The 12,129-nt window shown below is 41.2% G+C and overlaps 1 protein-coding gene across 2 annotated transcripts; it reads left to right on the top strand.

The window, feature by feature from the left end:
- dhrs1 (dehydrogenase/reductase (SDR family) member 1) lies at positions 1 to 8,498 on the top strand. Of its 2 annotated transcripts, none has more exons than XM_054769104.1 (9): positions 1 to 172; positions 1,369 to 1,538; positions 2,098 to 2,241; positions 3,206 to 3,285; positions 4,214 to 4,346; positions 4,416 to 4,556; positions 4,644 to 4,713; positions 6,979 to 7,059; positions 7,150 to 8,498. In XM_054769104.1, the coding sequence occupies exons 2-9, from the start codon at positions 1,395 to 1,397 to the stop codon at positions 7,284 to 7,286; spliced, it is 930 nt and encodes a 309-aa protein (XP_054625079.1). In that variant the 5' UTR covers positions 1 to 172; positions 1,369 to 1,394; the 3' UTR covers positions 7,287 to 8,498. The 2 variants fall into 2 exon arrangements, with proteins under 2 accessions (XP_054625079.1, XP_054625078.1); XM_054769103.1 differs by having other exon boundaries at positions 4 to 172; positions 1,390 to 1,538.
- Positions 8,499 to 12,129: the final 3,631 nt, after the last annotated feature.

Here is a 12,129-nt window from a genome sequence, read left to right as displayed (position 1 = left end):
CACGCGAGGAAGAAGAAGACGCGACAGCTCTAAATAAAGAAGGCGTTCATGTGTTGAGTCGAACACGTTTACCCATTTGGAATAACAGTCTTGCAACTTTGCCAGTGTCTCCTTTTCTCGTCTTTGAGCCATCAAGACAACTAAAAAAACAACAATATAGCTCCACCCCCGCGTAAGTACCGCTTTACTTTCAATTATTCAACTCGCGCGAAGTTATTTCGCATGATATTTAATATCATGTTTGTGATTAAACCTTAATATAAACCTTATTGAACCTCATACCTTAAATATACGAATCAACTCCTGTGTTGAATTTAGAAAATTCAATTCATGTTATATAAAATAAATATTGTATCTGGGCCGAAGTTTTTACGACAGGTCCTTATTAGATGTTGCTTTTAAACTGAATGCTTTGTTATGGTATTTTGACATAAATAATGGTACAATAATAGCGGTGCCACCTTCACAATTGAATGACTAAGCATTAGTATTATCGCTTTGCTGAATAACGGTTACTCAACTCGAACACCCCACCCCAAGTGAACTGTGGACAGTGATAGATGACGGTGCACTTTCTGTAAGTTCCAGCCTGTATTGATAAACGCTGTGTGTAACTCTCTGACTTGTCTCATCATTACCGTATTTAAAAAACAAATGGGGCAGCATTTTGTCATTTTATAAGTATATAAAATATCGGTTATTATATATTCTTAAATTGTTCAAAAATAACTTTGTAGATTAAAATAATTTAAAAAAAGAGCCTAACAATCTTTGTCCAGGTGTTTTATTCGGATTCTAATAATGATCAAAAAGGTAGAGTCAAAATCATTCAAGTTCAGTTAACCGTATCAGTATCTGCACTACTGCTATACTGGTATTTAGTTGGTATCGGATTGATACCCATCTCTCTGTTTGGCTCTTGACGTTACATTGTGTTCATAGCCTGACATCGTCTGCTTGCTTTGCTTTTATTGCCACCAGGGAATAAGAGAAGTAGAATGAATGAATGGCTTGGCAACAATGAACTTGCCGTCCATATTAGTGGTCCTGCAATAGTTAACCCCGCAGTAATCATAGGTTAAAACATTGAAACACATACTTTGAGGATGAACGATGAGGGTGTCTAACTGTGATGACGCTATTGCCTCACGTTTGGGGTTAGATAACACGTCACGGGCGGCACCAGTCAATCCCAATGCCTATCCCATGCTGAACACTCCCTCAGGACAGGCCATCGTCTTTGTCTGCTGCTTCTTTGAGTCAACGTTGAGTTCAAGTGAGGCGCTGCAATGTCTGCGTTTTTGTGTGTGTGTGTGTGTTTTTTTTTTTACGGCGTATCTGTCTGATGCAGATGTTACTCATTCTTAGTGTTGTCTCCTCCGTCTGCAGACGACATGTCTCTGTCTGGCTCAGTGTGTTTGGTCACGGGTGCCTCCAGGGGCATTGGTAAGGGGATAGCGCTGCAGCTTTCTGAGGCAGGAGCCACCGTCTACATCACTGGACGCCAGGAGAAGACTCTTAAAGAAACAGCAGGACAGGTGAGATCATGAGATGGGTGGGGCACCACCTACCAGGAAGTTATCATTTGCAATTTCTCTCCAACACTAATGTATTCAACCTCACTAATAAAGAGTCCCTTAGTGCGCCAAGGAAAAGGAAAGCTTCACTGTGGAAGTGAAAATGAACATAATGACCGCCGCTCTTTTGGTCCCAACTGTTGTGGCCGTCATTGGGGATAAAGATTATTGAATGCAAATGAATGCTCGAGGGGTCATGGATTCTGTGCGCTGTTACAAGAAGATTTGGGAGGAGAATAGGAGGTTACCCTTCCAGACTTTAGCCCGGGGCACAAGATTTTTAGAAGGTACACTCAGCTAGTAACGGAAGTCATTCATAACCCCGAGGACCACCAGTGACTTCACCACTGAAATACAATTTTAGCTACCCACATTTTCCCCCAAGGTTTATTATAAAAAAAAAAATCCATGCATGCTATCTCAGCTAACCCACAAGAGAAAGGACAAACATTACTGTGCACTTGTTTTTTTCTTACGACGTTGAACGTGCCCTACGGTAACTCGTTTGCCCTCGACGCAGGTTAGCGAGAGAGGTGGAAAGTGTGTGCCAGTCATCTGTGATTCCACCAACGGCGAAGACATTGAGGAACTCTTTGAACGCATTAAAGCAGAGCAGAACGGGAGACTGGACCTCCTGGTGAACAACGCTTACGCTGGAGTGCAGGTTGGTATCGTCAAGCCCTACGAAATCCGTTTTATTTGTTCCCAAATGCCGGTTTTTACCTTCTTTTTTTTTTTTTTTTTTTTTTACACATGTATTTTACCAGCATAGAATGTGTACTTTTGTGACAGTACATAAAATGTCCGTTAATTAAATGCAAAAATCCTGACATTTACATCATTGGCCAATTTTGCCCGGTATTTCAGCTACGGATGTAGCTTGGCTAACTTTTCCAACAGAATGTCAGCCTCTGCACACTTTGCTGCAAAATCCTCAACTGCAATGCCTGTGCTTGTGGTTAAGGACAACATAGTCACCGATGCAATTCCAATTGCGTTATTAATGGAAGATATTTTTTTGACAGCCTTATTTTGTTTGTATTGTACTTTATTTATCCCACAACAGGGAAATTCACTTGTTACAGCAGCAAGCAAGATACGCAAGTAAAGAATACATCGTGACACAGTTTGCACCATTAGACAGGATGTGGCGAGTAGAGCTCTTATTTTGAAGGCCGGAAGTGTGTTGTGTGTGTCGAGAATGTCTGTTGATGGGTAAGACCAGCTGGGAAAAAGAATGAAACAGTCCTCGTTTTTGTTTTTTTCACTCAGAAATTGCATGTGCATCGTAAAAACGCTCGTTTACGTGAACAAGCGGTAAATGCGACACAAAAGAGGTGAGTTTTCCCGCCAAATTTCACCTGTGTTTAGTTCGGGAGGGGGCAGGGTTAGTGTTTGTGATGAGATTCCGCCACGACCGAGCGGTCGGCCGAATCTCACATGAACGTTCTTTCTCCTCACGATGACATTTCATTCCCAATTTGTCAATTTCTGCGAGATTCCGCTTTCAACAGTAGATTCCGTTTTTATTGGCCAATTCAGCGATTCCATCCATGCAGAAATCGTAGGGCCCTCGTATAGGAAATGATGTGACTGATCATAATGGCAACAAAATGGTGTCATTGCAGGCTCTGTTTGACAATCAAGGAAAGAAATTCTGGGAGATTGATCCATCTTTTTGGGACACCATCAACAACACGGGCCTGAGGTACTGGGCGTTAGTCATGACTGAGCAATGGCAGCAGTTCATGTTAAATTTGCAAGGATGATATTTATATTAACGGCGTCAGCCTTTACAGCCTTGTCGCTATCATGGAATAGTGTTTAGAAGACATTATGTAAACAAGACATGACTTACTCTGTTCTGTGGCAACTTTGACGTCATTCTTCTTGTATTATTTTTCCTGTGTACCGGTGGAATAGCATCCTTTTTCAAAATACGCTTATACCGTACTTTCAAGCCAAATTTTACTTGTAAAGGTGTTCCTTCATGGCAGTCATCAGTGAAATGATCACTGCAAAGAACAGAACTCGAGGTGGGTGTCCATCTGTCCCTCTCTCTCCCTCTCTCTCTGCACTTGCTTCATCCATTGTTGTCTTAAACCTTCCTCTTTTGGAAAAAGAAAAGAAACTTACAGTATCACTCGGACACTGTGAATATCCAGCAGCAACACCACAATTTTGACATGACTACTATTTTGATGAAAAATATACTGAGCCAAGTCCCACCACGCCGATGACGTCACATCCGGAAATGAGGCGGAACTGCGAGAGCTAGCTCGCCATGGGTGGCGCCATCAATTATACGTGTAATTTTTGTGAATTTAGCGTTCGCTTTCAAAAATGGAACAATGTAGAACATAATTGCAAACAATAGATAACATATTTAAGTTGACGAATCATGTCAGGGACCCTTTAAAACCAGCAAGACTATGCAAAGGAGTTGATGATTAATAGCAAGGCAGTAATGAGCCTAACTAGCCAAGGCTTAGTGGTGACCTAAGACCTTTGTACAGCGCTGTATGTGTACGTATCGCTTTTAATGTTGACTCTTTGCTATCAGCTTGTGTTCACCTGTAAATCACATAATCCTTTCTCCCTGATGTTCTTCTGTATATATTTTCCCAATCTGGTAGAGGACACTATTTCTTCTCGGTGTACGCAGCCCGAATGATGGTGGCTCAAGGTCGCGGTTTGATCGTCACCATTTCATCCATGGGAGGGCTGCGGTATCTCTTCAATGTTCCATACGGAGTCGGGAAAGCAGCGGTACATTTTCGTTTCCCAAGCGTCCCGAGATTTATGCACAGGGCAATTAAAGGTGTGGCTTGTCTACAGTGCGACCGCATGGCGGTAGACATGGCTGTCGACCTGCGACGTAGAGGAGTGGCATCTGTCAGCCTGTGGCCTGGAGCGGTCAATACGGAGCTGGTATCGCAGTTCATGCAAGAGGACACGCAACAGAAGGTCGATCCCGAGGTACAGTAGAGCCCACTCCAGCAGTAAACTGGTATTACAGTATACTGTACGTCAGCACATTGTCACTAATTCATGTTTTGCCTGCAGTATAAGGACTTATTTGCCAATGGAGAGACCACAGAATTTAGTGGGCTGTGTATTGTCAACCTTGCTAAAGGTAGGATTATTATTTGACTCAGTTTTTGTGATTTGGATCCTCTTGGACTTGTGTTGTACATTTCATGCATCTGCTTATAAATGTGTAACACTCACAAATAAAACAACTTCAGTGAAACCTCGCTTTTTGTTAGTACAGTCATCCCTCGTTTATCGTGGCTACTTTGTTCCAGACGCGGCCGTGATGAGTGAATTTCCGCGAAGTAGGATTCGTTAGTCATAAATCGAATATTTTTTTTAGTTGGAGCAGGGTCTCCAAAGTGCGGCTCAGGAGTCATTTGCGGCTCGCAGCACATTTTAAAAATATAATTTAACAAGACAACTGAAAAAAAACCTAGCAAAAATATGCAGTAATTTTACAAGAATAAAGTCAAAATATTAAGGGAAAAAAGTTGCAATCTACCAAGAAAAAGAATAACTTCATAATATTATGAAGAAAAATAGTTTAAATATTATAAATATGTAACATAAAATCCTTTTTTTTTAATCCTAATATTATGAGAAACAAACAAAACAATGAATAAAGTTGTAATTTTTGGGAAATTGGGATGCGGAAAACGTTACCTTTACAAGAATAAAGTCAAAATATGGGAATAAAGGCATAATTATTGGGGGGAAAAAAATACAAAAACGGAAGTTGAAATAGTTGCAAAATTAGGAAAAATAAACAGCAGCAGAAATGGAAAAAGCAGCAAGACTAAAGTCAAAATATTTTGAGGAAAAAAAGTCATTCTATTGAGAGAAAAAAGGTTGCAATTTTGCGAAAATAAACCGGTAATATTATGAGGAGCCTATGCTACTGAAATGACAGTATTTTTATATTACGACTTTAGTTGAAATATGAAATATAAAATATGTTGGGGGCGCGGGGTTTAAAGTCGTAATATTATGAGGAAAAACAAAACAAAGTTTTAATTTTTGGAAAAATTAGTTTGTGGGAAAAGTCAATATGGGAATAAAGTCATAATATTACATGAAGAAAATTGACAAACATTATTTAAGAAGAAATTTGAAATTGAAATTTGGAAACTTAAAAAGAAAAAAGAACAGGAAGACCAAAGTTCATATAAATAACAGGCTTTTTCAGCTACAGTGTATCACAAAGCTGAGAAGCAGATTTTTCTTGAAAGAGCTTCTGAGCATATCGACATGTGTTGCTTTACAAAATATCAAAGTGGCACAGTTGCATACTTTCACTTTTCACTATGTGGCCCTCGCTGGAAAACGTTTGCTGCTTTCCTGAGTTACAGCATAGAAAACCTGTTTACGACCTTCTAACTAGGTTTTTAACATTATTAGAGCCCTCCAGACATGTAATAACATCCCTATAGTCACCTTTACACTCCCATTACCCAACATAGTAGACATAATAAGAGAAAATAAGACATTTAACACTTGTGCTCGTGTGTTGCTGTAAATGTGGTCCGTGCTGGGGGAGACGAGAGGGGGCCGGAAAGGAAGTGATGTTGGGGGTTCAGAGTTGATTTTTACCTTAGCCGTGTTAGGGGGGGATTATTGTGCTTGTTGTGAGATCATTCAAACCTGCAATAAAAGCCTGTGGTTCCGGCGATCAAGTCTGGTGCTTGTGTGTCTCACTGCACATTACAGTAACATGACTGACACCTAGTGACCAGTGTAGACTACTACATATCATCACAATGTCTTTGAATGAATCTTCTGAATGCCTTATATTTGTATTTCAGTTCAATTAGCCATTTTATACTTGAAAATGCTTAATTTAGGCAAAAAAAAGCATATTTGCTTAAATATGCACGTTTTTTTTATTAATAGTAAGCCATATTCAACCAATGAAGCAGCAGATTTCTTAATATATTTTGGGGAGAAAAAAAAAACGTGATAAGAGTGAAGCTGTGAAATTCAAAGCGCAAAGTCGGACAAAACACAAAATCCCCGCCCCCCCGAGAAATCAAGTAAATCCAATGGATTCTTTGGCCCCATGGCAGGTTATTTAACAGTCACACTCATTTAAAAAATGCACGGACAGGATGCTGTGTTTAGGAGCCCAATTTTGCAAAATGGACCGGTTCATCACATGCAACGTTTTAACCGAGACGGTGCAAAATGGGCCGAAAGTTATGGTTGGTAACCGACTCGTACGAAAAGTAGGGCGTATGAAAAGCAAGGTTTGACTGCATAAGAAAAACTTCAAATACTCTTGTCTTAAAACTGCCAATTATTTAAGAACGTTTCCTTCATCCGTGTTGCGATTCCTCCCCCCACCCCCCACCCCCTTTTTTTTTAACAGACAAAAACCTGATGTCGCTGACGGGGAAAATTCTGATGACCTGTGACCTGGCCAGGCGTTACGGGATCCAAGATGTTGACGGTGACTCCACTTTCGAATAATCCAACATTTAAAAAAATATCTTTACCACCTGCTGTATTATTTTTTTTTTGTATGTATGCTTATTTCCAGGGCGGAGCATAGCTGATTATACCTCCCTAAAATTCCTGCTGACCCAAGTCCCTTATGTCTCCTGGCTCTCGCCTTTTGTCCCTTCATTCATAAGATTACCACGCTTTTTGCTCCCCTTGGCAAACAACCACTTCTAAACACTTCCCGTGCTGTCGTCATCACCTATGGCTCCCAGTACTGTCACAACAAAACTTGGATATTAACTTTGAGTATAAAAAGAGTGAGTGGATGTTGGACACCTTGCCCCCTTCCACTTGAGGATGACCCACAGGTGCTGAATTGGGTTCAGGTGTTGGAGACGTACTTTGCTGCGTACATTCCATTGTTCGTACTATTACTCAACAACTTCAAGTGTTCCGTCAGCCATATTGCACTGAGAAGCGTGGACAGACCATTTCATTCGCATGTTATGCTGCACTTTTGCATTAGACAACGAGCTGACATATTCGGACAAATGTTAAAGCAGTGTACGAAAACCCAGCGATCCCAAGACGTGTGAATGTTTGATTATTTTTTTTGTCCTTCATTTGTGATAGCAAAAGTATACACGTTCCACGACTGTTGGCGTGATACGGTACAGTTTGCTACCATCATTTGGATGAATAAAGAAATGGAAAGCTCTTTATTTATCTCATTTTCTACATAGATTCTAGACGTTTTTGCTTAATTTATAGTTCTTTGTCGAAGTGGGAAGTTTCTTCAAAGTATTATCCTGTAATGTTTTGCAAGGACAGTATAGCGCAGGGGTGTCAAACTCGTGCCATTGAGGGCCGAGACGCTGCAGGTTTTCTTTCCAGCCAATCACTAAAGCAGGTGATGTTAATGATCAACACCTTCAGTTTGAGGGAAGGAGCTCATCAATTAAATCACCTGCTGAAGAAACTGGTTGGAGAGAAAACCTGCAGCGTCTCGGCCCTCCAGGGCACGAGTTTGACACATGTGGTATAGAGTATTATCTTTATTGTTGTGGATTTGGAAAATGTCAATGAAGTAGAATGTTCCTGCAGGATACGTGGTTCTTGAAATGCTTGGTTTTAAATGAAAGATTAATGAAGCTTAATTTAATGCAGTGACTTTCATGTGGTAGAGCAGATTTTTTTTTTTTGTTCCGTTCATTTGAAATATTTAATTATGTTTTAGGGTCAGGAGGACCAGACTGTTTCCAGCAAGGGCCACATGGTGAAAAATGAAAGCATGCAAGGGCCAAATATGCCAAGAAGTTATATATCTAGTTCAAGAAAAAAATGCATCTCAGCATTGTGACAGAGGTGGAAAAAGCCTATTTCTGCTTCATGTTCATCAATTTTCTTTTGTACTATTGTGACTTTATTCCCGTAATATTATAACTTCTTCCCCGATGTAATTTTGCAAAAATTACAACTTTTATTTTGTTTTGTTTGTTCCTTGCAAGGATTTTAAAAAAACAATGTCTTTTTTTCATTGATATTTCAACTGTACAGGAGGTGCAATGTGGTTTTCGTCCTGGTCGCGGAACACTGGACCAGCTCTACACCCTTGCAAGGGTACTGGAGGGTACTTGGGAGTTTGCCCAACCGGTCTACATGTGCTTTGTGGATCTGGAAAAGGCATTCGACCGTGTCCCTCATGGTGTCCTGTGGGGGGTGCTCCGGGAGTATGGGATTGGTGGCGCGCTACTACGTGCCATTCAGTCCCTGTACAACCGGAGCAGGAGCCTGGTTCGCATTGCCAGTAGTAAGTCAAGCCTGTTTCCGGTGAACGTTGGCCTGCGCCAAGACTGCCCTTTGTCACCGATTCTGTTTATAATTTTCATGGACAGAATTTCTAGGCGCAGCCAAGGTGTCGAGGGAGTCCAGTTTGGGGGCACTAGGAACGATGTGGTCCTGATGGCCTCATCGGGCTGTGACCTGCAGCGTTTACTGGGACGGTTTGCATCTGAGTGTGAAGCTTCTGGGATGAGACTCAGCACCTCCAAATCCGAGGCCATGGTTCTCAGTCGGAAAAGGGTGGATTGCTCCCTCCAGGTTGGAAATGAGGTCCTGCCCCAGGTGGAGGAGTTCAAGTATCTCGGGGTCTTGTTCACGAGTGAGGGAAGGTTGGAGCGTTGGAGGTCGATAGGCGGATCGGCGCAGTGTCTGCAGTAATGTGGCTGCTGTACCGGACCGTCGTGGTGAAGAGAGAGCTGAGCCGGAAGGCAAAGCTCTCAATTTACTGTTCGATCTATGTTCCCACCCTCACCTATGGTCATGAGCTTTGGGTCATGACCGAAAGAACGAGATCGCGGATACAAGCGGCTGAAATGAGTTTTCTTCGTAGGGTAGCGGGACTCACCCTAAGAGACAGGGTGAGGAGCTCGGTTATCCGGGAGGAGCTCAGAGTAGAGCCGCTGCTCCTTCACATCGAGAGGAGCCAGCTGAGGTGGCTCGGGCATCTAGTCCTGATGCCTCCCGGACGCCTCCCTGGTGAGGTGTTTCGGGCATGCCCAGCCGGGAGAAGGCCCCGGGGAAGACCTCGGACACGCTGGAGGGATTATGTCTCACAGCTGGCCTGGGAACGCCTTGGGGTCCTCCCGGTGGAGCTGGAGGAGGTGGTCGGGGACCGGGAAGTCTGGGCTTCCCTACTGAGACTGCTGCCCCCGTGACCCGGACCCGGATAAGCGGAGGAAAATGGAATGGAATGGATGGAATTTCAACTGTACGCTACTAACATAATATTCTCTTTGCCCATAATATTACAAGTTTATTTTGTTATTTTTTTTTCTCGGAAGAAAATGACTTTTTTCTCGTAATCGTTTGACTTTATTCTCGTAAAATGACTTTACTCCCCATTTCTGCTGTTTATTTATTTTTTATTGCCCAACTATTTCAACTTCATCTTTGTAAATTTTCTTCACATAATTATGCCTTTTATTCCCATGATATTTTGACTTTATTCTCATAATATAACTTTTAAACAAAAATTACAACTTTGTTGTTTTGTTTTGTTTCTCATAATATTCTGACTCTTACATAAAAGCCTTTTATATTTCACATTTAATAACGCTTTGACTATTGTTCATCATGATATTATCGAGTTATTTGTGTAAAATAGACTTTTTCTTGTTCAATTACAACTTTTTTTCTCATAATATTTGGACTTCATTCTTTTAAAATTACTGCTGATTTTTCCATTTTTGCTGTTTTTGGGTTTGTTTTTTTTTTAGCTTTCTTGTTAAATTACAGATTTAGAATGTGCTTGTGCTGCGGGCTGCAAATGGCCCTCGAGCTGCACTTTGGACACCCCTGTTTTAGGTGAACATAAAGTTGCTTTGTCTGTATTTGACAAGGGAGTGCAGTCAAAGAAGAATACATTAAAAACTATGCAAAGTCACAGCCACACTATGTCATGACACATTATTGCAATTTTGCATATGCTACTGTATTTGCATATCAATTAAAAAATATGTTCTTATAATCACTGTTGTTTCTTTCTTAATATTTGTTTGTAATCTCTGGAAGGACAATAGCTGCCGCAAGTATTTGCTCCATCCCAAGATGCACATTACTGCCACCTGCAGCCCAAATGACAGCGCCTTGAATGTGGCTTGATATTGTATACTGTACTGTATGTATATACAGTGTATACAAATGTTCTAGCTTCATCAAGAGGTACAATTTTTGGTCCATGTTGATCTACATCTGACAAATAGTGGCCTCAGCTGTAATAGACACAGCATCTTTTTAATGAAAAAGTTCACGTTAACTGCAGAGCCCATTGGAACAGTGTTGCTGACCAAAACAGCGGCACCCACAGAGTCTCAGTGGAATTAAAGTGTGGCTCTCTCTGGCACAGTGGTCGGGAGTCACTGAAGTAGAGGAATATGCTTCATGGAGGTCCTGGTCCTTTAAATGAGCGCCCCATTCCACTATGTCAGGGGTGTCCATACTTTTTCCATCGAGGATCGCATAGACAAATTAAAAACATGTATTGGTGGCCACTTTGATACATACTGTGCATTAAATATGCTAAAACCGATCAAATATCAAAAAATATCTCATTAAGAATTCATTTTACTTTTAGAATATTCCACTGGCCTATCTGAAAATGGCCCCCAAGCCGTACTTTGGATGCCCCTGGAGTAGTGTGATTTAGGAGGTCCTCGGTTTACGACTTTTCGTGGTTTGCGATGTTGGGTGGTTACGGCGAACTCCCATAAATTTGTTCCGAACTAAGCGGTTTGGCTCGTAAATACGAGACTGGCTCGAGAACTAGACGTGTGCGTTGTGGAAGAATACGTAGTCGCACGTTGATACATTGAGGAAGGGCAATGTCGGCCTGTGTCAGTGTCTGTGTCAGTGACCCATGTAGGTTATCATCGCGTCATCGGAATGGAACTGGCTCATAAAGGCCCTCCTGTCAACATTTGCATTTGAAAATAAGGGAAATGTCACTGGAAAATATGCAAAAATAAGAGACATTTTGGTCGTCTTCCACCAAATTTTCCACCATGTTACACCCCCAATTAAGGTTGTAAATGTCTTTGTGACAGAGAATTCGATTTGCATCTAGATACACGGGTTACAATTCAAAAATGATATATTTTCTAAACACAACAATTCGATACAGTGTACAAACAATATAATTTGATTCAATATAATTGAATAAGATTCTACAGTTACGTTTGTTGATGTAGACGGTAATCTCACATTATAAAATAACAAAGCCAACTGTATAAAAGTGGCATTCTTACAGTATTTTCAAATGTGTAAAAGAGCACATCATATCCCCAGGCATGCTGTAAGGCAGGGGTCCCCAAACGCTGGGCAAACTTTCAGGCGCAATGAAAAAAAACACAACAAACCTTATGTAAATGGATATTGTAAATGGATATTCTGGAAAAATGGGCCATTATTTTGTTAAAAAAAAAAATACAGTTACAAATCTTCCAGTTATGCCTGTTAATATGTTTGTTGCGAGCGGCGCCCTATTCACTTTGTTTGACGGTCCTTGAACGCGCCATCT

This window comes from Dunckerocampus dactyliophorus, chromosome 2 (assembly GCF_027744805.1).
Source record: "Dunckerocampus dactyliophorus isolate RoL2022-P2 chromosome 2, RoL_Ddac_1.1, whole genome shotgun sequence".
Classification (NCBI taxonomy): Eukaryota; Metazoa; Chordata; class Actinopteri; order Syngnathiformes; family Syngnathidae; genus Dunckerocampus; species Dunckerocampus dactyliophorus.
The sequence above is the reverse complement of the archived record's forward strand: the minus strand, read 5'-3'. Positions and strand labels throughout refer to the sequence as shown.